Source organism: Myotis daubentonii, chromosome 6 (assembly GCF_963259705.1).
Source record: "Myotis daubentonii chromosome 6, mMyoDau2.1, whole genome shotgun sequence".
Taxonomy (NCBI): domain Eukaryota; kingdom Metazoa; phylum Chordata; class Mammalia; order Chiroptera; family Vespertilionidae; genus Myotis; species Myotis daubentonii.
In genome coordinates, this window is record NC_081845.1 from 5,457,788 (window position 1) to 5,485,309 (window position 27,522).

The 27,522-nt window shown below is 45.0% G+C and overlaps 1 protein-coding gene across 7 annotated transcripts in view; it reads right to left on the reverse strand.

The window, feature by feature from the left end:
• Nucleotides 1–27,522, reverse strand: part of ARID1B (AT-rich interaction domain 1B) — a 400,125-nt gene that overhangs the window by 78,582 nt on the left and 294,021 nt on the right. For all 7 annotated transcript variants that reach the window (XM_059699964.1, XM_059699960.1, XM_059699962.1 and 4 more), the window contains one exon: nt 18,691–18,934. In XM_059699964.1, coding sequence (XP_059555947.1) covers nt 18,691–18,934 — 244 coding nt within the window. The remainder of the gene's footprint in view (nt 1–18,690; nt 18,935–27,522) is intronic.

The following is a 27,522-nucleotide window of genomic DNA, read 5'->3' on the forward strand; positions in this document are numbered from 1 at the left end:
GGCCTCACAAGCACGGGAAATGAGTTCCTCCAATAATCGGAGAGACTGGAGGCAGATCCTCCCGGACTGAGCCTCCAGGTGGAACACGGACCATCCAACACTGCAGCCTCCTGAGACCCTGAGCAGAGGGCCCAGCTAAGCTGTGCCTCAACTCCTGGCCATGGAAACTATGGGGGAATTAATGGGTATTGCTTTAAGAGGATAAATTAATTCATGGTAATATCACAAGAACAAAAAACTAATAAACTCACGGACGTTTATTTTATTCTATGGATTCAAATCCAACATTGACATTACTTTGTTGCTCAAATTGTTCCAGCTCTGGCCACTGGAATCTTTACTTCATGGAATCACAAGCTGCTCCAGGCCCATTCTATCTTCCCAGCCCCAACCCTGGAATCGGCCACTTTTCCGGGGAGCCATGGCTCTCTGTACGGAGAATGGCTTCGGAGACCAAGGCCTGGGCACCATGTCTGCTCATTTTTCTGGGGTGTTAGACCCTCTCAATGAACAGATAGGAAATGTGTGTATGCACACTAACCTGCACATACACACCTCGGAAATTCAGTATTTAATTGTGTATTGTGTGTATGAAACCATGAGCTTATTCAAATTCCTCTAATTCCAACCCCAAAATAGAAAATACATTTTAGCCTTGTCCTTTTCCTTGTTTATAACTCCTTTCTCCAATGGTAAAAATCCCAATTCTCATTATCTAAATCAGTTTATTTATTAAATTTTACTATACATGCAAAGTACTTTCAGAATTACTAACCTATATCTTTGTAAAACCACAGAGCCAATTAGTAGGGCTTGTATTCCATTCTGAGTTCCCTCTACATCCGAATTGGATCTGTTTTGATATTTTGGGGATATGTGAAATACTTCTATGGGCCTAAAAGTCAGCATCCTACAAAGAGACATATGCAGAAGAGTTATCTACCCCTCATCCCTGCCATCTGCTGTTCCCATTTCTCCTTCTTTCCACCCCTTTGCCACCTGCCCTCTATAAATAACCATTCTCCTTAGTTTTTGGGTTCCCCTCCCACTATATATTTTTTTGTATAAATGAGAAGATACCTGCATCTTCTCTTACATTATCTTCTTCCTTCCATAAAGGATAGCAAATCTTAGCTATCTTGGGGCTTTGCTTTTTTCACTTAGCAGCACAGCACGTCCCGGGAAATATTTCCTATCAGTTTATAACAGTCTCTTCACTTTTATGTAGGTCTACATACGTCTTTGTGCGAGTGTTCCACAGTCTGTCCAACCACTCTACTATGGACGGCACTTAGGTGATTCCCAATTTTTTAAAAAAATATATCTTTATTGATTTTAGAGAGGAAGGGAGAGGGAGAGAAAGCGATAGAAACATGATGAGAGAGAGAATCATTGAGCGGACGCCCCCTTACTGGGGATCAAGCCCGCAACCCAGGCATGTGCCCTTGGCCGGAATTGAATCTGGGACCCTTCAGTCTGCAGGCCAACTGTTAAGTCTTCTTTGGTTTCTTTCAGGTGCCCAAAAGTTTTGCACATTTTATGTTAAGTTTATTCCTAAGCATTTAATCTTTGTTGCCATTATAAATAGGATTTTCTCTACTAGTATGTCTTTTAAGTGTTTATTGCCTGTATAGAGGAATGCTATTGTTTTTTGTATGTTAATTTTATGTCTTGCTGCCACTGCACTGGATTTTTAGTTCCGATTAAATTTATCATTAATTCTCTGTAGTTTCCTGGGTTTACTATTATACATCTGTAAATAAAGGCAGTTTTATCTCTTCTGTGCCATTTGTATGCCTTTGAGAGCTCTCTTGTCTAGCTGCACTAGCCAACATCCCTAGAACAGTGTTGCATAGTAGGGGAGATAGCGATCATCTTGCCTTCTTTGTATCGTAGTGGAAATCTAATAATTTTCCATTACCTTTAAAACTAAAGCACATATACTTTACTATGGTGACAAGTATCACTTCACTGCTACAGTGGGGCCTTGACTTACAAGTGTCCCGACTAACGAGTTTTTTGAGATACCAGCTGTCTCTCGGCCGATTTTTTGCATTGAGTTGACAGAGTAATTTGAGTTAACGAGCTCCTTAACGAGCTCAGTCTCCGAACGAATTACACTCGTAAGTCAAGGCCCCACTGTATTTCCTTGAGATGTAATCATAATTGGGTACTGAATTCTATTAAAGGTAATAATATTTTCCCTTAAGACTATTTATATAGTATGAAATATTAATGGAGTTGTTTATATTGAACCAACCTTGCATTCCTGGAATAAATCTCACTTAGCTGTGGTGCCTTATTTTCTTAATGTACTGTTGGGTTTTGTTTTCTAATGTTTTCTTTTTAATTTTTGCACTATGATAGGTTTTGAGGAAAAATTTTCTAACTAAAAATAGCTTTTAAGAACTGAATCAAGATAATCAAACTGAATATCTTTAGTAAAAAACATTGGGATTTTGGTATATAACAGAATTGGGTGTAAACAGGCTATTATGTATATTGTTGGTAAATTAGTACACATCCAGTAATGTCTAATTTACAGTGGATGAACTGAGACATGGATATATTCTAGTTTGGTACACTTCATAGAGCAAGATGGTGGGGCAGTGAGTACTAACAGGTACAGATCTACGAAACCATGCCTGGACTGATAGCTAATTAAACCTTTATAAGTTATCAGTAATTATGTAGTTTTACCTTATTATTTTAGATCTGGAATAGGCCAACTCTTTCTGTAAATTGCCAGATAGTAAATATTTTAAGCTTCGCAGGCCATATGTTCTCTGTTACAACTATTCAACTCAGCTGCTGTGGTGCAAAAGCAGTCATACACAGTATGTAAACAAAACAGCACGAATAAAACTTTATTTACAAAAATAGGTGGCAAGCTGGATTTGGCCCAAAGGTTGTAGTTGCTGTCTCCTATTCTGAAGGATAATGTCAGTAAAGAAACATTCTGGGATACTTGCTCATGAAGTCAAATAAACATCAAATGGTATTGCTTAAGAATAATGACACATAAACCTGACACACTCCCCCATCCCTGGTCAGGGCACACATGGGAGACAACCAATTGATGTTTATAAGCGGTTTGCTGATGTGCCATTGGGTCTTAAAAATACCGATAAACCAGGGCTGCAGAGGCGTGTCTGACTCGTATGCTGCCTAGCCACCACGGGGATGAGGAAATTCCCACGATGCCCCGCATGAGGCAGAACCTATCCAGGAGGTACCTATCTTCCCTCTAGTCACGCACCTGCACCTGCGGATCAACCTTTTCGACTCCCCCCCGTGCTGCAGTCCGGGGCTTGGAGTCTCTTTGTTAACCTCCCTGCTAGAGTCCACCACAGAGGAGTAGAAACAAAAGCGAACGTGGTCGCTCTATGGAAGAACCACGCCTTCACAGGGCCTGCACTACCAGTACTTTGTTTTTATTACAAAGACCAACTAGTTATAATACATCATTATTTCATTGAGCCCAATGGATTCAAGCCAGCATTTTCCCAATTGCCCTCTTTTATTAATCAAATAAACGAAAGCTACCTAATATTTCATATGGAAGTCAGTGTAATGGTCGGATTCCCTAAAACTCATTCGAGGCCTTTGGGGTAGAGTAGACCCTTTTTACGGAGAAATCGAGGCAGGAAAGTGAAAAGGCTCTCACTCAGGCTCCAACAGCTGAGTCAGGGACTCAAGGAAACCAGTTTTGGATGCACTGCTGAGGTCACCACAAGCTCTGATTCAGGATAAACCAGAGTCCAATAACATTGACATACGGCGTTCTCCGCCTGAAAAGACCGTGTTCGCAGTGTGGACCGCCCGGGCGGGAGGGAAGGAAGCCTTGGGTCTGACCTCCATCCCGCCTACAGGCGGGGCGGCCTGAAGCACAGGGCTCCACCTGGCAGCCGCCCTCTTCCCAGCTCCATCACCTGACGTTCTCTGCTCCCCCGGCAGCTCTGCCGCAGTGAGTAAATCCACACCATCTCCAACAGCTTTACAGCTCAGGTGAGCCATGGCGGCCTCTGGCGCACACACTCGTGCCGTGGGTGGCGGCAGTGCAGTGTGCTGGACAGAGCAGCTCACGCCCGCCAGGGAGTCGGCGCAGCACTGCCGTCTAGGAGCGCGGCGGGCTCGGCACAGCTTCCAGCGAACCCCGCTCTGATCCCGGCTCTGCGGCGAGGGCCGGGGGGAGGGCACTCCACAGAGAGCAGGCAGTTTATATTTCTCACAAGGACAAATTAATAAAAACAAAACCTAATTTTATCCCACTCTAACCTATTCTTATTCCTCCTCAATATTTTTCCTCTTTCTAAGATTCCTTTTTTGTTTGAGGAGCTTAATATTTGGCTGCCTTCTGAACACATGGGCATAGTGACAGATGAAAGACTGTATTCATCGTATAATTCAGAATAAGGGGAAAAGCCGACTGCTGTGCATTTAAGATTCTAACAACCTTGCAATTTTGTATAGTCGTTTCCCCACCCGTTCTTTTGAAGAAATCTGCTTTTATTCTGCTAATAACTAACCGCAGTCGCAGCAGCATGGATCCGATTAGCAGCTCTTACGGTACAAAGGGGAGAGGGGAAAAGCTGGGAACAGGGTTGCCAATCTGTCCACCTGGCCCCCAGGAGGAAGATCAGATGTGGCGCCGCCTGCTCCCTGCTTGCACCTCACCGCTGCTCCGCACGCCTGGTGGAGACCGGCCTCTTTCAACCCAGGCGTGTTCTTTCCTTTAATGGAAGTTTCACTCGCCTCCCTCCTCTCTTGTCATTCTGGGTCCCAATATGTCATGATAACTCTTTACTGTGAGTGTGAGCAGCTATGAAATGCCACACACTGGTGCTCACTCGCTCGGAGTCATTCCCCATCTACAACGGAAACACGCAGAAGTGCCGCGTGGCTGTGGGGCCCGGGGCCCTCGCTTTCCCACTGGAGGTGGCCACACGGCCAGTCCGCGGGCAGTTGATGCTGCTTCTGGATGCGAGGAGGGAGAAGACACGCGCTTGGGAACTAAATAATGCAATTTGAGGACAATAAGGACAGTGTATATACATGTGGGACCAACAAATTTGCCTCCTGGCATTACAGGCAACGTGGCTTCTTTATATTTCCTGTTTAGATATGGGATTGCCAATTTAGGTGCTAAAATAATATGCTATTTTTTAAATGGTTTAAAAATTTACTCATTTATAATTACACAAAATATTGAGCGCTTTTTTTGTGATAAAACTGTAGACTTCTAAATCCTTGGCATAAAACAACTTTTTTTTTTTAAAATATATTTTGTTGATTTTTTACAGAGAGGAAGGGAGAGAGATAGAGAGTTAGAAACATCGATGAGAGAGAAACATCGATCAGCTGCCTCCTGCACACCTCCTACTGGGGATGTGCCCGCAACCCAGGTACATGCCCTTAACCGGAATCGAACCTGGGACCTTTCAGTCCGCAGGCCAACGCTCTATCCACTGAGCCAAACCGATTTCGGCTAAAACAACTTTTAAAAAGTAAGAGTCAGAAAGCCACAGCATTGAGGCACAGACCTGAGGCTTCACACGGAGTGTCCAGCTTCTCAGGACACAGCCAACTCTTACATTGCTGTATTATCTTTTACTTAAGGGCACTTGGGCGGCCAAGGCGGGAGGCAGCGGCGATGCTCGCAGGGTGTGTCCCTTCAGGAAAAAGTACAGCAGGGACAGGGCCTGGCTGAGCAAAGCTACACTCGTGGCACAGACTGCGGAGGGGCAGGGGCTGAGCTCAGCCCCACGGGGCCTGAGTGGGGCTCTGAGAGTGCAGGGTGCAGACGTGCCTCGTGTATTCTCCATCAATTCTTTTATTTCAGATGTTAAGTAAACGTTCAGAAAGGATCTTTCTCATGAACAGGTGCTTTTATCTTCGACTGGTCACTGTCAAATACCTGGAGCATACACACACACACACACACAAGGCTAAGTGACCGACCGTCCGACTGGCTGGTACATATGACGCGCACTGGCAATTTAAAAATAAAAATTGACTCACGCATGTGCAATACATATAAAGCTCTCGCTGGCGCCAATCGTACGCATGTGTTTCTCAAAGCTGAAGTATTAACAGGATCTGCAGAGGGAGAGGCTGTTCTGATTCCAAGAATTGATTTGTCCCCATCTGACACTGGCCTCCCATTTAAATTAATTCGAAGACAGTTTCCCGTGATGCCGGCATTTGCGATGACTATTAATAAATCACAAGGACAAACTCTAGACAGAGTGGGAATATTTCTACCAGAACCTGTTTTCGGACACGGTCAGTTATATGTTGCTTTCTCACCAGTTACAAGTGTGTGTGATGTTAAAGTTAAAGTTGTAAATACTTCATCACAAGGGAAATTAGTCAAGTACTCTGCAAGTGTTTTTATTCTTTTTTTAAAAAATATTTTTATTGCTTGCAGAGAGAAAGGGAGAGGGAGAGAGAGAGAGAAGCACCAGTGATGAGAGAGAATCATAGATCTGCTGCCTCCTGCACGTCCCCTACTGGGGATTGAGCCTGCAACCTGAGCATGTGCCCTTGACTGGAATCAAACCTGGGACTCTTCAGTCCACAGGCCAACGCTCTATCCACTGAGCCAAACCAGCTAGGGCAGTGTTTTTATTCTTAATGTGGTATACAGGTAGATATTAGAGTAAGTTTAATCAATTTATCAGTCATTGTTTTTATATCATGTTTTTGTTGTTTTATATCATGTCTTTGTTGTTGTTATATCATGTTATTGTTTATTAATCAATTTATATATTATTTTCATATACATTTTACTAATTTTCTTTCATCTCTGACACTTCTATTATAGAGAAAGGGTGAACAGCAGTATTAAAATATTTCTTCTAATTAATTTCCTTTTAATGTGCATGAATCCATGCACCGGGCCACTAGTTATTCATGTGCTGCTCTAATCCAGAGTCCAGTCCTGGCTAAGATTCGACCCCCCTCCATCCAGCCAATGCTGACACCGGAGACTTGGAAAGTGGGAACGTCAGTTGGGTGATGACAAAACTCTCCAGTCAATCTGTTCTCAAGTGACCATTTTCTCTGAAGATAGAGTTACTTATTAATAATAGACATTTTTTAAAAAATAATGAGGTCATAAAAATTTTGGATAGTAAATAATTACATAATTTTGTGACAACATTTGTATGGCAGTTTATGTGTGTGAAGGATGGGAATCAGGGTGGGACTACATACGAAGGTACCTGGTTAGATGGACAGATCTCAGGACCATGATTTCAGGTCCTGGTTTTAAGGGGAAAGGAAGTAAAGTAATCTCTCAGTGAAATCTCCTTCGAGGGGGAGGAAATAGAGTGGCCCCATAAATTGTGAAACACGATGGCAGAGCCCACAGGAGGAAAGGTTATAGAAGTAATCAATGTTAGAACTCTCTTTTCTTGAATTCTGGTTTATTCCAAGAGAACTGTGAGCTCTTCAATTTGGCCAACATTCATTAAGCACCACTTACTTGCCAGGTACTGTTCTTGGCACCGGGCATGAAAAGGAAGCATGCTCGCTGCCCCCAGCGTCTCCCGGGCGGGGTACTGAACCACGGGGGACAGCTGGGCTCTCTGGGACTCGGAGGGATCATGGGAAAGACAGTGGAGTTTGGTCTTGAGAACTAAGTGGGAGTTTGCCAGGCTGGGAGGGGCGGGCAGATGTTTCAGGCAGTCGGGATTGGATGTAGGAATGGAGATCTGACACGGGGGATGGGCGGCAGTGTTGAACGGAATACTGAACACGTACCCTTGTCCACTTGGGAATTAAATAATGCAATTTGAGGACAATAAGGACAGTGTATATAAATGTGGGACCAACAAATTTGCCTCCTGGCATTACAGGCAACTTGGCTTCTTTATATTTTCTGTTTAGATATGGGATTGCCAATTTAGGTGCTAAAATAATATGCTATTTTTTAAATGGTTTAAAAATTTACTCATTTATAATTACACAAAATATTGAGCGCTTTTTTGGTGATAAAACTGTAGACTTCTAAATCCTTGGCATAAAACAACTTTTAAAAAGAGTCAGAAAGCAATGATATAACATAGAAAAACTACACACGAGGTTCAGATCTCTAAGAACATTCTTGCCTTTTTTCAAGTAGAATTTAATATGATTCTTAGATTTTGTGTGAAATGAACTGAAAAAAATAATGGTGAAAATATGGGATTCTATTACTAACTGAGTTAGGCCCAAGACTGTGAAAGTTATTTTATCACAGAAATTTTTTTCCTGTGACATTATGACATGATTTCAACTGAGTCACAACTTATTTATAGAAAGTAAAAAAAAAAAAAAAAAGCTATTTGTCCCTAAACTCTTCTATGAACTCACACATGATTATAACTGGGAATATTAACTTCCTTTCAAACACGCCCTCAGGGCAGGAGGGCAGTGTGAGGCAGTACTGGACACAGTGTCTCTCCAAACCTAGAAACCTCTTCTTCGCGCAGCTTCTAGAACCCACACACCACTGGCTGCTCATGGTCTCTCTGTCTCTGGGGTCCGAGAGCGCAGCCCTCAGAATTCTCCTGCTTCCGACCTTGGCTATAATGTTAACCTGGAGGGAGAGCTGTGGAGAGGATGGCGCCGTGTCCCTCCCGGTCAGACCCGGTGGCCGGCATCCCTGGGCGAGCCCAGCTCCAGCCTTTCCCCAGGACGTTCTGTGTAGCCAGCGCTGAGAAGCCTGACCTCACTCATTCCCTGGGTCAGGAGTTCCCAGACCAGCGGCTTCTTTCCAGCTTCCAGGAACTTGCTGCAAATGCAAATTCTGCAGCTCCACCCCAAAACCACTGAATCAGAAACTCGGTTTGGGGCCCAGCCACCTGGGCTGTCCCAGGCCCTCCAGGTGACTGTGGAACAGGCTGGGTGCCTAGGTGATCCCCTCGGGAACTCTAATGACTCACAGACCTACTTCTCCAGCCTACACATCCCGAGTCCAGACCCCGCTGCCTATTCAAATCTCCCTTCACATGCACGACAGGCATCTCAATGTAACATGTTCAAAACCAAATTCTGGATCCCCCCTTCCCAAACTTGCTCCTTCCTTTGTCTTCCACTGTACAGACCAACCATTTACCAATTTCTTGAACCAAAAACTTTCTGCCACTACCGCTACTCACACATCTAGCCAGGCCCAGCCCTCCCGCCCCTAGGGACCGCAGGAGCCTCCCAGCCACTCTCCCTGCTTCCTGTCTGGCTCCTGAGTGTACACTCTGCACTCAGCAGCCAGAATGTCCTTTAAAAGCCTAAACTGGACCATACCATTCCCTGCCTTCTACCTCCCAGCGGCGCCCCATCACACGTAAAATAAACACTGACTCCTAATCATCACGCACGAGGGCCTGAAGGAGCTGGCTTCAGTCGCCTCTAATCTCACTGCCTAGTGATGTGTCCCCAGCTCCCCCCCCCTCCACACTCCAGCCCCAGCGACATCCTGGGTGTCCCCTGCCCACACACCAACCACACGACTCATTCAGGCCTTGGTACTTGTTCTTTGCTCTGCCAGACGCTCACATGGAATGCTTTTGGCCTTCATTCACTGAAACCATATTCAAATACCAATTTCTGCCCTCGCCGGTTTGCTCAGTGGTTAGAGTGTTGGACCGTGGACTGAAGGGCCACGGGTTCGAACCTGGTCAAGGGCACATATCTCGGTTGAAGGCTTGATCCCCGGCCCCAGTTGGGGCATGTGCGGGAGGCAACCAATTAGTATGTCTCTCTCACATCGATGTTTCTCTCTCTGTCTCTCCCCTCCCTTCCATGCTCTCTAAAAATCAAGGGGGGAAAAAATCCTCGGGTGAGGATTAACAAAAAAGATTACAAATATCAATTTTTAAAAGACACCTGCCCTAATCACTGCTAACTAAAGAAGCAACCTGATTCTCCCTCACCACCCCCAAATAAAACCTGACAGTAAATTATATGCTTATTTGCTTATTTCCTGTCTTTCTCATGAGAATGCAAGCTCCCCGAGGACCGTGCCCTTTGCCACTTATGTTTAGTGTGTTTCCCCCAGTTCCTAGGAACATGCATGCAGCAACATATGCACTCAGAACCTGCTGAATTAGTGAAAGAGAACAGTAAGTGCAGAAAGGAACAAAGCGGGCAATTTGAGTTAGTTGGCCTTCCTCAGGAAATCACCTCATTTATCCCATAGCAAATGGGCAACATGCTGCTTTTCAAAAAATGCCAAATGTATTAATCCAGTGAATTAATACATTTGGCACCCTTGGCAAGGTCACTCTTGGCATTCAGCTATATGCATTTAATATAGTTTGCAAGTACAAACTCCTATGTCACTTTCTGTTTAGAAGGGAGAATATCAACATTAACACCCCCAGTTATATAATTTATAAACATGCAGATGTGGATTATTAAAGATTAATGCATTTTAGGATTCGTGTCGGCATTCCGTTTGTCTCATGCCGAAACCAATTCTGTTCTTCATTAGTCAATGACAACCCATATCACCCTGTTATGGAAGAGAAATCAAAGGTGCAAGTGTGCGAATTGAAACTAAGTGATGAAACTGATTAGTAAGAGACTTAACGGCTATAATCAATCAACACATCATCATAATCCTGGCACCAGGGTTATCAGAACACAGGACAGTGACAACACTCTCTGTAAGGGTTTTGTTCCGTTCACCACTGCTGCTTACCCCCTTTAGGAATACCGTAACACAGATCGCAAGTTCCTGAAACCAACAGTGGGAACATCTTGACTGTAAGTACTATTTATTTTATCACCATTTTCCCAATGATTTTGGAAACTTTTACTTCTGTGCTGAAATCTGTTCAACAAGCTTTTGCATACAGCAGGTCAACGCCACAGCATTGCAACAGCGGCATCCCATGGCTGAGCCGACAGCCACCCTGTTCAGTTCACCACAAGTTCAGGGTAGCGGCAGTCCACTCAGCTCCAGAAATGAAAACAAACAGTAAGCAGGGCATGTGAAATGCTTCTTCAGTGAACAGCGTAGAAAAAGAAAGGGGAAGTGGGCCTGGTCTGCTGGGGTGACCAAGAAACACATCAGTCGCTGCTCGTCTTATAAGGCACAGAATGTAGCCTCGGCAACACAGACCCTGTATGTTCATGGGCAAGAGACCGAAGAAAGGGAACGAAATGAGAGGGAGCGTAAACTGATCTGCGTAACTCAGTTTTAACTAAGAGAGTAGCAAAGCCACTGGGAATGGGCATTAGGAGAAAATCCCAATGATCTCTGATTCCTAAACGTGGGGGAAGGAGAAGCAGAAAAGACTTCATTTGAAATTTGTTGAAGTGGAAGAACCAAAAAGATTTCTGCTTTTGAAAAACAGAAGCAATGCTCATGCCCCAACGATCAGAAAAACCTGGCTTGGGTCAGGAGGCACCTCCAAAGGAAAGAGCAGCTGCTTCAAACGCAAGGAACCTGCCCCGTAGAAACCGCAGAACATTCACAGCCACAGGACTGAGTTTCTACAACCCGGATCCTGGCCTGGACTTTAGGGGGAGGCGCTAATAACTGGTAACTAAACCATGCAGAGCTGCAAGGGCATCTCCCTAAAAGACCAAACACACCGTTGCTTTCTTAAGTGCTGCGAGGCAGCATGTGGAAAAGATCTGCAATTCCTGTTTTCTATAACACACAAATATTTTACTTTCTAAGGGAAAAAAATACTGGCTGAAGTTCTCTGGTTGGTAGAACTGCTGAAGTGATGTTTTCTGGCTGCCTCGGATTAAAAACACGGATGTATCAATGGCATTTTGTGTTTGAGAGTTTTTTTCCTGCTCAGCTTGCCAATAAGCAGCATGCATCTTCCCTACAACAAGCTGTTGCGGGATTTCTACTTCACGAGAAGCCAACAAAGAGCCCGTGATGCATGTTTTAAAGTCAGATGATCAGGGCAGGTGACTGCAGGCTTTCTGATAAAAAAGGTGTCATCATGTGCAAAGCCACCTTAGATCCTACTAGTGCTATCACGGCCGGAAACTGGGTCAGAAGCACTTACACAGAGGAAAAAACCTCATAATTTTACCTTGAATTTGATTAAGCAACAATAAATTAAAAAGTGGAAAATTCAGTTATGTAGGATGGGTTAGGCTTGATCCTAAGAGTTCAAAATACCCAGGCGGATAGATTAAGAGGAGAGAAACCCTGGTTTGCACCCTCCGGTGTTCATTTCATAGGCACTAATCTTGACAAATTAGACCAGGAACCACCATTTCCTCTCTAAACTCCTTCCTGCTCACTCCAGCCTATGGCTAGCTCCTAGCTGCAATTCATTTTTTTCTTTCCCATTATAACATCCTTCCAAATCTGCTTGTCTGAATGTCAAATTAAGCATGAAAATCTGTTTTCTGACGAGAATTTCTTGTTGTTTGTGCAGTTACAGCAGCTCCCACCGAAAACAACTCCGCTCTCAGCTGCTGAGCGGGCAGGGCTGGGGAGCACCACGCAGGACATTCTCAATGCGCCCTTAAGTTGCCCACGGACCGCTGCCCATATTGCATCTAATGGGTGCCGCCTCTTTGGACTCGCTCTTTGGGGTCCTAGATCTCCCCGAGGGCGGGACTTCCTTGCGGCTGGTTGGACGCTGGAGGCCTGACAACGCTTCAGAGGATCCGGCTCAGTATAAAGTGACCGGGGGAGGACCACCTCTGGCAAAGCCATTTCCACAGGCGCTCAGAACCTGTGCTCCTTTCAGGACAGCAACTAGGTAACTCGCCAGGGATGAGTCTGTGTCAGTGAGGGGCCGGAGCCCCAGACGCTGCGCCCGGGGGAGGCAGGTGTGCAGGGGTGATCACGGGGACACGCTGCAGCCACCGGGACAGGGAGGGCAGGAGAGCTCCTGGAGGAGGAGGATGAACAGAAGACGACCAGCCCTGAACTTCTCTCCCCTAGTCTCTCAGCTCCTGACCCTCGGCCAGTCTGGGGAGGGGAGAGGGGAGGCAAGGCCTCAAACAGCAGAGCACATAAACTTAAAAAGGGGAGCTTCCTTCGTTGGAACTTTATTTTTGTCTGTGGCGGGTCGGAAGATGTTGTCACTGCTGAGTCTTCTCATTATAAACACCGAGGGCTGTGCGAGAAAAAGCATGGCCAGGAAGCAATGGCTTCCGCCGTGACACTGATGTGAATACCCGACTCCGTATCTTTGGTCCTAATCAACTACGGGCAGCAGCCCTGCTCTCAGGTGAGAGTGACAGCACCACCTAAACCTGGACGTGGCACAAACGCTAAAATAAAGACGGCAACCTGTTCAGGGACTCGCTATTATCCTGCATCTGACGGGCTGTGATGCACTGTGCTCAGCAGTTTAAACACTGAAAGGTTTCACAGACGGAAATGTTTATCAGGCTCCGAACAGAGAACAGTTAACGTCCGCCTGCCCCCCCTCCCCTCCCATTATGTTCACCCTTCTTAATATTTCAACACGGTGGCTGCTTACAGCACATGAGGAAAAGCTGACACAGGCCTTTGGCCAATAAAATAAAACATTTTGGCTTATTTACATTTTTGCTTTGTTAGTAAACTGCAATGGCTGGCTCTGGCTGCGAGACCAGTGAGATGAACATGCACTAAATCTTGCCACGCGGTGCTGCGTCAGCTTCCGCTGTGCGAGGACCATCAGGCCCTGAGGAGGCCCACACGAGACAGTCACGCCCCAACAGTCTGTCCTCCTTAACCAAAGACCAGCACTGGAGGACGTCGCCCAGGAAGCAGCACCAGCATAGAGGGATGGGTGATTTCTTCGAAGGGAAGAAAGGGTTACTATCGTACATTTCAGAACCACCTGCATGGAGTTTGGATTTGCTTGATTTAAATGTGTTTGTATCTACGTGCACATTACCCATTAAAAAGAGAGACAGTTTCATCTCTCTCTCTAAATATAAATACACTGGTATAAAGGAGGGAGAAATGCAAACAATAAGTGGAAAGAGGAAGACTGACAATACAGGCCTGGGGGGGACTGTATCCTCAAAGGCTTGTTTACATTGAACACCCAGGGCTGCGTTCCCCACCTTCTAACTACAGGCGCTGCAATGCTGGAGCCCAGCAGCGTGCAAACAAAAGGAGACATCCATGTGGCCACTCGCCGCAGCCAATCTCCACCCTGCTCTGCAAAGAAGGCAGGAAGGAAAGCCCCGCTGAGTGAGGGACGTGCCAGGCGAGCGGTGCCAGTGTGTCACAGCGGTCGTTCCCATGACACTCGGTGCTGTGAGGCGGCATGATAGGAGGGCACATTTGCAGGGGGCGGAGGGACGGTTTAACAGGCAAGAAACAGATTCAGCCACTTGGGATGCTTTCCTGGGCTTTGTTTATCTAGCCTCTGATACTTCTCCTTAGCTGTCAATCTCATTTACCAGGGCAGAGATGGAGGAAAATGAGTGCTCTTTTTCAGCAAACCCTGGGAAAGCAACACGAGGAAGAACCCCCACAACATTTTGGCTTTCCCTCACCCCAGCTATCAGCTACACAACAGCTGCGCACTTTAACAATGACTGCATGGAGACAATGATTGAGAGAGCCAATCTGTGACACATGGAGAGGCAGCAGCAAGATATGGTGGGAGGTAATGGGAGAGAAGTGAGGTCAGAAAACACAAGTTAGTTCTGGGAATGAGAGGAAGGAAGGGGGAGAAAAGAAAGCAAAAGGCTACATACAGAAAAATACAGGGAAATTCCAAACAGATGTTCCCAAAGCAGCAGTTTGCACATCTTGCTCTGAGTGGGAAACCAGGCGATTGCTCCCTGACCTTTTCTTTTTTTTTTTAAAAAAAATAAAATATTTTTATTGATTTCAGAGAGGAAGGGAGAGGGAGGGAGAGACAGAAACATCAGTGATGAGAGAGAATCATCGATTGGCGGCTTCCTGCACACCCCCCACCGGGGATCGAGCCTGAAACCTGGGCATGTACCCTGACAAGAATCGAACCCGGGACCCTTCAGTCCCCAGGCTGACGCTCTATCCACTAAGCCAAACCAGCCAGGGCCTCCCTGACATTTTTATTTCATTGGTACAGACTCAGAAACAAATGACAATGTAGGCCCTGGGCAGTTAGCTTCCGGACACAAGTTTAAAATACAAACTATATACTTTAAACATAACCAAGGAGGCTGAATGCTCTCTATTGAAAACCTGCTTTCCCAAGAAGTTAGCGAGAGAATGAGCTCGGTAGGTGCTGCCCTGCGGTGATGAGGAGCCCACCGACCAGCCTGGACCCTGCACACGACACAACCGAGCAGCGGCTCCCCGCTGAGCCACCTCCTCTGCAACATGTAGCAGCACAGGTCCCAGTGAGTTCTCGTGTTGGGGCATGTGTTCTATAGCACATCCAAATCCAAACAGGGAAATTTTACAGTTTCAAAATCCCCGTCTGGAATGATAAACCTATGGATAAAACTATCAGACTGTGAACTACCCATGTCAGGGATTTTAAATGAAAAACTGTAATGTCTTTACCTCAGAAATGTCTTCATTTATGATTAGGAAAAGTCCTTTGACCCAATTCAAAAAGGAGGAGTGAGTTCCTCTTTTGACAAATACAGTAATTTACATAGAACTTTCCAATGTTTAGGTAGGTAATGCCTCAAAAACCATCCCAGTACCAAAATTTGCCTAAGGAATTCTGAAATAGAGAGTAATCACAGCTTTAAAATGTTAAAAGCAGGCAAGCCCAGGTTTCAATTACCATGAGGACAAATATTTTTGAAAGAAAGGTGACATCAAACTGCCTCAATCAAAATGTATTAAAATTATACCTATATCCAAAATATGGATGATTCTTAGAAACATAACGTAGTCAAAACAGCCACTGTAGATGACCATGTGCGGCATGGGTGATCGTATGTCCAGACTTGCCAGGATCTCCCTGGTTTATGCCCGTTGTCCTCCTGCAATTAATTATTAACAGCAATGCTTACCTGCTCCAAAGTGTCTCTCTCAGCTTGGATGATATGTTATACTAGAGGCCCGGTGCACAAAAATTTGTGCACTCGGGGGGGGGAGGGGGGGTCCCTCAGCCTGGCCTGTGCCCTCTAGCAGTCTGGGACCCCTCGGGAGATAACGACCTGCTGGCTTAGGCCTGCTCCCGGGTGGCAGAAGGCAGGCCCAATCCCTAGGTGCAGCCCCTGGTCGGGCTCAGGGCAGGGCTGATTGGGGAGTTGGGGCGCCGCCCCCTGTCACACTCAAGGCAGGGTCGATGGGGAGGCTGTGGAGCAACCCCCTGTCACACACAGAGCAGGGCCCATCAGGGGGGTTGGGGCTCTGTACCCTGTCACGCACAGAGCAGGGCCCATCAGGGGGTTGGGGTGCTGCCCTCTATCACCCACAGAGCAGGGCGGATCAGGGGGTTGGGGCGCCGTCACTGTCACACTCAGGGCAGGGCTGATGGGGAGGTTATGGCTCTACCCCATCACACACAGAGCAGGGCCCGTGGGGGGGGGGGGGGCAGCTCCCCCGTATCAGGCACAGAGCAGGGTGGATAGGGAGGTTGTGGCCCCGCCCCCTGTCACACACAGAGCCGCAGGGCGATCAGGGGGTTTGGGTGCTGCCCCCTGTCATGCTGATTCCAGTGCCGGGAGGCCTCACGGCTCCGCTGATCCCGGTGCTGGGAGGCATATTACCCTTTTACTATATAGGGTAGAGGCCTGGTGCACGGGTGGGGCCGGCTGGTTTGCCCTGAAGGGTGTTCTGGATCAGGGTGGGGGTCCCCACTGGGGTGCCTGGCCAGTCTGGGTGAGGGGCTGAGGGCTGTTTTCAGGCTGGGGGTGACTGAACTCCCAAACGCTCCTTTTTTCCTTTTTTTTTTTTTTTAATTCTGGGCCAGCTTTAGCTTGAGGCTTGGCTCCAGCTCTTAGGCCTCCGGCTGAAAGTAGGTTTCTGGCCTTTGCTTACAATGTTGCGAATCTTCTGGCTGAAGTTGGGCGTATTTGTTACAGAGTTTCTTAAACTGCCCGCTCAGAGGCAGCGGCAGGCGGGGAACGTTGGTTTCCTCTGTCACTGAGGCAAGCAAGCCTCATGTTAGTTTCAAGCTGCCTGGCTGCCGGCCGCCATCTTGGCTGACAGTTAATTTGCATATCTCACTGATTAGCCAATGAAAAGGGTATCGGTCGTACGCCAATTACCATGTTTCTCTTTTATTAGATAGGATAGTCATTCTAAATACAATACAATTCTATAAAGCTCAAAACTAAATAAAACTAACAATATATACTCTACAGAAGTTTGTAATAAAATTCTTTAAAATCCCCCAAACCGAAGAGAATGATTAAAAATACACAGAGACCATCTGAGGCAGGGCGATGCGCAGGGCTGGAGATAATGCAGGAACACACACACAGATGCGCCATCGACAGCAAACACTCCAATCCCAAAACTGCAGAGTGGGCTCACGCACATTCATTCAATAGTTACGGTTCATAATTAGCATGTTACACATGTGCATATGTACATTCATACACACATAACACATCCCATCATAAAGATTAAAAAACAAAAAAAGGTGTAGCTCTGGCAGGGTGGCTCAATTGGTTGGACCGTCATCCTGTAGATCATAAGGTTGCCATTCCATTCTGGTCAGGGTACATACCTAGACTGCAGGTTTGATACCTGGTGGGAGCACGTATAGGAAGCAACCGATCGATGTTTTTCTCTCACCTCTCTCTCTCTCTCTGGCTCTCTCTCTGTCTCTCCCCTTTGCCCTCTCTCTAAAATCAGTAACATTTATTCTTGGGTGAAGATTAAAAAATAATCCATAAAAAAGGTATAAAATGGTAAAAAGGGTAAAAAACTACCATCCATACTTTCAAGATAATAGAATAAACTATCAGAAAATTTAACTGCAGTCCAATATCAATTCTGGTGGGTTAGTAAAAAGTGCTTTCTGGCAGCCGTCTACATCATGTTAGCAACATTTACACAGAAAAAAATGGCATCTACTTTGCTGATAAAGGAAAGCTTACTGCTTGGTCGGTCTGAATGAATGAAGTTCAATCTAAGAAAGAAGGATGAGGATGAGGCAAACGACAAACAAATAAACAAATAAATAATCCTGAGCACACAATACAGGAAGCAAAAGATACTGAAATAGTAGGACCACTGAAATAGCTGAGTCAAGAGTTAGTTCACCGGAACACAAATGTCTTATGTCAAAATTAGAAGTTAATGTTTGTATCAGTAACAAGGCCTTGAGTGTATGCTGGCAAATTATGACACTGATAAGTATAAACACTACATCTATTTTAGAAAATAACTGTCACAGTATAAGTTAATAGAACCCTAAAAACTAAGGCCAATACTCGTCAATAATCTCACCCTTAGAGGCACTAATCAACAGAGATCTTATTTAACAGAATCATTACTAAACATATGCTAAGAGAAAGTAAGTAATTTTCTGGCTTAAGTGTAGGCAAATGGGCAAACTGAAGATATCGGCGTGATTGGTGATTTTATTAATTGGGTGTTTACATTCATTAGTTGAATACCTTTAGGAACTGGGACTCTCGAAAGCTTTGGTCATAATTCACAAAGTTATGCTCCCAATACGTGGTCCCATCACTAGATTTTTAAATAGCAACAATACAAAACAAAACCCCAAAACGGGATGGGATATATATTGCTCTTGATGAACATGAGCTGTCTTTCCTTCAGAGTAAAAGCATGGTTATTTTGAAAGGGAATACCTGGAATACTTGCAGGAGAAATTGGGCCTGATCGTGACTGGTTGCTTCCTACAGGCGAGCCCACGGGAGAAGGCGATGGGCCCCCGGGGATGCTGGAGAGATGGGGGGATGCGTGTGGAGAGAAAGGCGACTGGGCCGGGTTGCTCTGATCCCCTTGGCTGCTTGTGGAGCCCGATGCACTGACTGCAGAGCTCAGGGTTGCTTCCGTTCCCGTGGGGAGGTCGTCAATGGAGCCTGACAGGTCCTGCGAAAGGAAGACACAGCACGGATTTATAGAGGAACCTGTTTGGACCAACACCTGGTCAAAACCATTTGGAAATCATAACCACACCCCTCAGCAATGAAGTTTTCCTAGATAACACCCAAAATTCAGAGCATGGCCGCTTGTTATTAGAACACTTTACTCTCATAAGTTGAACCCATAAGATCTGATCTATCCTAAGAAGTGAGTAAAGTTGTACGCCATAAAACCATCCTACAAGCTTTGCTTTAAGCTGTCAGCTGGGCCAAACATTTTTAAATGACAAAAAAAAAAAAATCAAAAGAGTACTATTTTGCAATATATGAGAAATATCTGAAATTCAAATGTCAGTGCCTGTAATATTTCAGTGACCCACGGCCACGGCCACGGCCACCCCTTTGCCTGTGGCTGCTCTCGGGCCACAGGGAGAGCAGCTGAGACAGAGCGTGTGGCCTGCAGGCGGGGGGTATCCCGTGGCCTGCAGGCGGGGGTATCGGCTGTCTGGCCCCGCAGCAAGAGCATGTGGCCCCTTAGAGCGCGGGTCCCAGCACAGCCTCCCTGCGTGGCCCCCTCCTCAGGGCGGAGGGTGATTCCGGCCCAGTGCACAGTGACGAGTGTGCAGAGCTCCCCCAAGATGGGACTGATCCCACACCAACGTCTCCCTGGAAAGCGCCGGTGGGGGCCAGAGAGAACCTCACTGTCTCTGAAGGTGCCAACAGCCCCGGGAGCCCCGGGAGGGGAGTGTGGGCCCACGTGGAGATGCGCTCTCCAATACCCAATGCGCACCAATACGAAACAAAGGCTCAATCAGACAAAATCATTTGAGAGGAAATACGCTTTTTGTGCTTTTTTAGAGGAAAAGAATTGGTCAATAACTAGATATAAAACCATGGAATTAAACACAGAAAAGACTTAACTTTTAAAAAAGCATTAGATTCAATTGAAAAAAATACTGAAGTTAAGTAATTTTATGCAAATCTTTCCTCATAAAAAACGAACTATTACTTTGAAATTTTTAAAATTCTCTGCACGACCTATAAATTCCTTCTTGTCCTCCCTTAAAATTCCCCGTTCTGGTTGAGAGAGCGACTCGGATCGGTGTTCAGAGAGCACCGTTCAGGCAGCAAAGGCACGAAAGGCATCTCTGCTGTTCACCTGGCTGATCAAGGCAATTCCAAGAGAAACATAAAAACGGTGGCTTTCTCAGTGCTCACGTGTCATCAGAATTTCAGAGCTGACTAGACTCAGTGCAACAGAGGAGCAGTAAAGAGATATAATTCTATATTGCTGTTACACACACGCGTAACTTTTATATGTAAATTATGGAGAAATATTCCCGCCCTGCAGACATTAGGGCATCCATATGTATAGCTATCTTACAACACGTTAATAAAAGAAGTTCAACAGTGGTTTAAACTTCCAGCCTCGTTAACAAAGAAGCTGTGTAACTAACACTCCTCTGGAGGACAATTGAGTCAGCAGGGCACCCACTCCATTCTTCTTTTGTAAGCAGATCTATGACGCCTGCGAAGAACAGAAGAACAGAGACGCATGCACCGCACCTTCAAGCTACACTGCTCCCATTCACCCTGGGGGAGCTGGCAGGGCAGGTAATGGCAGGGAGGACGCTTCCAGGGGCCGGAGCCCCTGCCCTAGCATTCCTTACGTCCTTCCCCTTCCTGACGAGTGAGGGGAAGGCAGACTCCTGGGCTCATGCACAGTACAATCAGTATTTGACCATGACAGTGTGGTTTAGCAAAATTGGGTTTTCAATATCTGAAATCACTCGGAATACAAAATGCCTTCCAGCACACCAAAAATAATAAAATTCCTACTACTAATGGTTCATTTATTGTTAGAAAATCCGTGCCTTAAAAAAGGTTTTACTTTAAAATTTAAATGAAAGTTTTCTGCAAAGACTTCCTCGGTAACCATTATCCCTCCACCCTGCTCATGTACAATTTTCATTCTAACCCAAGTGCCAAGTACAAGAGATTTTACTGTGCTTAGAATGAAATGCCACTGGGAGCATTAGCAATCCTACCAGATTCTGACAGGGGAAACGCTTATGAATTAGCATAGAGCACAAACAGGTATGTCCCTGATTCAATGCAGTGTGAAAGGGTGGAGGACACAGGAATGTACATGGGCATATGCCACCAAGAAGAATTTTTAAAGATCTACCTATAAGTAAAATAGACATACAATATTACATATACAGACTGTATATGCTCCTCCTGAAAAATTAGCATTAATACATTATCACTTACTACCTCAAAAGACATCTTTTGTTTTGATGTTATTTGATTTATCTAATAAGTTAGTTTATTCAAATATAAAATCAGTCACTGCTGGGAATGTCTTACTATCCTAAAGCACTGGGAATAAGTTGGAAAATTCTACTCCCTTGCTTAATTAAATAGTGGGCTTTTTAAAAAGCCCACCAACTTCAAAATACTCTGCGCTGTGGCCTCGTCACTGAGAGAGAACTGCAGGGCTGCGCACATGTGGACATCTGCTCAGAGGCGCCCCGGGAGAGCAGGAGGATAAACACTGCATTAGGAACAGGCGATATTTCAATCAATGAGACCACGCAGGCCTCTGGTTTAAGGGTTTTAATAGGACACAGTTAATGATTTCTTCTGTGACTTCCCCTGGGTTTGAGGCACAGGTTAAGATGCCAGCCCAACGGTCTTTAGGAAAGTCTCTCATGCATTTTCAGAACAGAACTAGTATCTCTTCTCCTTCTTAGAATACTAAGTATGAAATTCAGGCGGCAGTTTTCTTTTTCTCTCTCCAACTAGACCCTACCTTTCTGAAAGGCAGGGACTCTGTGGGAGCTGTGGCGCTAAAGAGGACAGACTGACGGTCACTGCTGAATGTCCCTGAATGACACACTTCCTAGTGATAACAGCTGCAAACACTACACCAGGAAGCCAGCACGTGTCAATATTTCTAAATATTTACCACCAATGCTCTGCTGAAAACTACTGACTTCGCTATTAAGATTTAGCCAGGTATTCTCAGCCCTGTTTCCAATGACCATCCTGGAGGCCAAGCATCCAGTGTCATTAGATACTCGATTCTCTAGAAACACACTGTGAAGTCACTTCATGCCCCACCTTATTTCAGAGCTATCATTTGCACATGAGACACAAGTATACCCTGAAATGGATATTAGAATTGAGCCACTAATTTGACTAACATATATACACAAAAGGAAAAAAATTTCACGATGACTGTTTAATTTCCATGATGTTTAGAGGTTTCTTTTCAGCACACACCTATGTGTGATAAAGTGTATTTCAACACCCCCCCCCCAAAAAAAAGTCCCTGCTGCTTTCATTCGTCTAGATAGCAAATGACTTAAAAGATTTGACCTGTCTCAATGAACTAAAAATTGCAAAGGCACAGAAAAGCAGAATCTACGAGGAAAATCTTTAAAGCACCAATTTTTAGGCTTAAAACATTTTCCTTCCAAGATGCTTTATATATCCTACTTTCTATATAAACATGTGCAAATAACAAATATTTAACTCTTCGTCACATTTGACAATATGTGCAAGGCGTAGCCTTAAGATGTGTGAGGTCAATTGGTAAAATAACGTTTGATGTTAATTTAAAAACAGTGATAAGCAAACAATAAAATAAAATAAATAAAAGTAGTCATAAGCTCCTTAAAAATATTCATAAGCTCCACAAATGACAATCTCCTATCCAAAGCCAGGGCTAACACAAGGATACTAATGAGTCAAGTGTTCACTTTAAGAGAGGTAGTCATGAGCCACTTTTTGGGGAAGTGGCTTCCACCTGATTCACTCCCATTCTTTCTCAAGCAAATATTCCATTCTGGGAAGTCACTTTAGGAGGACATTTATAGGATAACCAGCTAAAGTGATACTTCACAGAAGAAGAATTCAGAGTGAAGCATACTCTCATAGGTAAAAATATTATAATGGTTATACTTCCTTTTGATTTTTAAAAATCAGCACCTAAAATTAAAAGCTAGCCTCAAAGGTCCTTGGGTTAAATCTCCCGATAGGAAATGTGCTGCCGTTCTAAACTTAGCATTGGTAAACAATATGAGTATGAAATATGCATGGTGCAGGGAATGTTTTTCCACTGCACGGGCCTCAGGGGGACCCTAAATTATTCTGTTTTGAACTCTGCCCGGGGATTCTCTGCTCTCCCACTGTTAGCCGTCTTGCTGCTATGTAGGCTCGGAAGAACCACACACAGACCCTTTCACACAGTCCGGCAGTCTTGAACTTACACATAATTTGGTAAGAACATGTATTTATAGTTTTCTTTGGGTTGTATGGAATTTGGGGTTAAGGTTCATCTGGAAATAACGTACCCTCTGGTCACACGCTTAGGACCCCTCACAATGGCAATGATGATGAGCAGGGTCAGGACGATTTTAAGCAACGACTGTGCCGCCATGGCTTTAGCACCTCCTCAGTACCAGAGACAGTGGGTACCGCTTCTTACGTGAGGAGACCACAGCATTGTGTTAGCTCCCGTCCATGGTTCCTACCGGCCCAAATGTTCAACTGACGTCACCACCTTGAGCCAAGCCCTCTCCTGACCATAAGTCAAGGCCCAAGTCAGAGCTGAAACACTAAAAAAGGCTCACGTACGAGCAGCTGCTGCCTTTACTCTTCCAGGAGCAATGGCATTTTAAAGAATACACGTATTAATACAAATTACAGACCACTGTGACATGAAAGCTATAGGGGGCGGGAGGGGGTATTTGCACGGAGAGGCAGCTCAGGCAGGCGCGCCTAGCTAAGGTTCGCAGGTGGAGCCGCGGGATGGTGCTTGGCAGGAGGCGGTGGAGGAAAAGGTAGGGGGCAGCTTTTACACAAAGACTACATTTTATATTTAGGTTGCCTACAGCAAGTGGTCATGTACACTCCAATGTCCTTCTCTCATGGAGTCTCACTGAAGAGAGACAAACAGCGAACAGCCAAATAAACAGCAGGAATTCTATGATGTGGAGCATGGAGCATGAGTCTTCACCAGCCCACACTGGCCCAGCGCTGCCATCTGACAGGCCCAGGCCAGGAGCAAAGATGTGCCCTTTGGACAAGGGGTGGGCAGGGGACCGGGGCAGAGGGAACCACGTGCAGAGACGGGAGGAACTATGGAGGGCACGCCACCTGGGGAGTGAGGAGGCTGGAGGATGAGCTGAGGCCTCCTGAGGGCAGCTTGAACAACCTCACATGCTGAGGTCAGGAACAGGGGCTTACACTTTTAGGACCGGGGAGCCACCAGAAGTCTAAAAGGCAAGCTTTAATATTATTACCCAAGAAGGGAAAAATGCAGTGTGCTGCCAAAGAAGAAATGTCAAACATTTAAAAGAAAAAAACACACAAATGTGTTTTCAAGTGTTTATGAACACAGAATATTTCTAAATCTATGTATTTTTAGCATTATATAAAATTTAACAAATAAGCAAACAACAACAATGACAACAAAAAGTGCCTAAGTAACTGTAGGCCAGGTTAAATAGTAGTGTGCTTTTAGGCCGCAATCATTTCATGAGTCTACATCGTCTTCCTACTGCTCATTTCCGTTATATTTGAGAATCAACGGATAAAGCGAGGAAGGATATGTACCTTGCCCTTAAAACAGCACCCTGGTGTCTAAAAACTAATTATGAGAATACAGTACAGAGTATACAGGTTAAACTCTTAAACCATCTACTCTACTCCCAAATCCCTGGGGATGACTCCCAAGATATCAGTTACAAAGGGGAAACCAGCGAACGGCTGAAGGAGGGAGAGTCATGAGTGGGTGCTTTGAAATATCAATGCCAGGTGAGGAATGATATGTATGAATGACCCAGGTGCTGCGAAAGCAAACTGACAAACTAACAAGATCCGTAAATAAGTGAGATTTCCAGTCTGTCTACTGATAGCAGTTTTTATTGCTGAAAGTGTCTCATAAATCCTTATAACAGAAAAGAAATGAGCACCACCTTTTGCATCCCTCATGGTAAAAACATTACTGTTTACCTTAGAAATACAATGCTTAGCACGTAGCAATTCTGCAAATAAAACTTAAAAATAAAAAGGCATGAACCCCCAGGAGACACTTATTTCTTCAGTACATAGCAATGAAATACTTTAAAACGGTAAGACCTATTGGAACTGCAAATAAATTAGCAACCTAAAAAATAAAATAAAACGACAGAAAAGCACACAACTCACACACTGTACTGAGTCTACATGGAATAAAGGGAAGTTTTATTTGTAGACAGGAACTTAGTTATTTTGACATTTTCCCCAGTCACATGAACCGCATAAACAAACATACTTGTTCTACATCCTTCACTGGATTTTTAAAAACTTTTTATTTTGAAATGACTTCAGACTTACACAAAAGTGGCAAAGACAGTACTGTTTCTACATACCCTTCCCCAGCTTCCCTACATGGGAACATTTTCATACTAACCATGGCACACCAATCAAAACGATGAAACTGACATGGGCACAATACTATTAATGCAACTGCAGGTAATTCATATTTTACCAGTTTCCAGTCACGTCTTTTCTGTTCCAGGATCCAACCCAGGATAGCTCATTACATTTATTCACCATGCCTCCTTCATCTCCTCCAACCTGCAACAATTTCTCACATATTTCCAAGCCCCCCTCCAAGTACTTGTCAGGTATTTTGTTGAATGTCCTTCAATCTGTGTTTGTTTAGTGTTTTCTCATGATTAGGCTAGGCTTACAGATTTTGGGAAAATAGCACAGAAGTGAAGTTTCCTTACATAGCAGCACATCAGGGTATGGCATCAACATGATTTATCAGGTGATGTTGACTTTGGTCACTTAGTTAAGGTATGCCTGTCAGGTCTCTCCACTGCCAAGCTACTCTTTTCCCTGCCCCTGCTCCATTCATGAGAAAGGAGTCACCAAGCTACTCTTTTCCCTGCCCCTGCTCCATTCATGAGAAAGGAGTCACCAAGCTACTCTTCTTCCCTTCTCCTACTCCATTCATGAGAAAGTAGTCACCAAGTTACTTACTCTTCCTCCCTGCCCCTGCTCATTCATGAGAAAGGAGTTACCAAGTCCCGCTCACACCCAAGGGAGGGAATTAAGCTCCACCTCCTGGAGGGGGAGTATCACAGAGCTCGTGGAAATTAAAACCATACATTAAAACCACCAATAATTAGTAAATATTTGGGGGAAATAGACACAGCCATGTATGTATCCTGTTTGTCCTGGAAGTACTGCCCATTAATTTTAGCTTTATCTGTAGGTCTTGCCTGCAGCAGTAATCTGTTGTTCAAATGTTGATTTTTCTACTCCATTTCTCCGACTTTATTTAGAATTCTTCTTCAAGGAAAAGCTGTCCTATCTCCATTCATGTTTACACAATCAAGATAATTATTTCTCTTACATGCATTTTTTTTGTGTGCAACTTAAGTTCCTTTATAAGATGATTAGTTGATACTCTTGTCAACACTAAATGAGAGTGATACTTCCAACTGAGATTTCACGATTATAAAATATCGGAGAGAAGAAGATATGTGCTTCGTGCTTTCCCAGACACAGCTGGTGGAAAAATAATCTAGTATGGCCACTTGGAGCAATAATCTGTAAGCGTCTTATAAAGACGGAAGGTCCACTCCTAGGCTTACCCTTGGGCACATGTACATAAGGAGAGATAAAAAAGCATAGAAGCACTGTTTCAGTACTGTAATCGCAAAAAATTGGAGGGAATCTAAATTTTCCAGCAATATAAAATATCTACAGATGTATCCAGAAAAGGGACACTATAGAGCAGTGAAAGTGAATGAGCTAGGACTAAAAGTATCACTACGAATCTCATAAACAATATTGAAGAAAACAAACAAAACAGCCAACGCGGCACTATGTGATTCACTGAGGAAAGAAGGCAAAGGGCGGCGGGCCATCAACATGGCTGTGCAAATTCAGAAAGTCTAGAGCGGTGGCCGTAAGTGAAGTTCGAATGAGACAACAGGAGTGGGTGCCGCTGTGGATCAGAAGGGAGATGGGAAATACAAGAGAGCAGGTAGGATAAGTTCATGGTCTTCACGACCTTCCTGACATCCAACAAGCCACCAGGGCACCTGCAACTTGAGCCACCGGGTCTTACTGAGGTGAACCTCTGGCCTGCTCACTCCTCAGAGCCCTACTTCCCTCCAGGGCCAGCTTTTAACCCCTGGACAAGGTCTTCCCGGACTCAGCCAGAGTGAGCTCCAGGTCACATTCATGTACCACAGAGCGTCTCATGTTGAGTTTAATGAATTGATCGCACCTGCCACAGGGCAAACGCTGGGGGAAGACGACTGACATTCAGTCCCCAGCTTTGCTGCTTATTAACGGACCGTGGGAGACATACTCAACCTTTCCGTGTTTCTCCTTCCTCATCTATAAAGCGGGAAACACTAGTAACTGCTGAGAAGAGCTGTGTGAGAATGAAATGAGAAATTATAAGTACAAGGATCAGTGCAGCAAGATCTCCATAAGTGCGAGCTGTTTTCACTATTAACCACAAGGGAGAGGCTGGGGAACGGGGGGCCCACACAGTGTGTAAGGGTGACACAGTGCAGG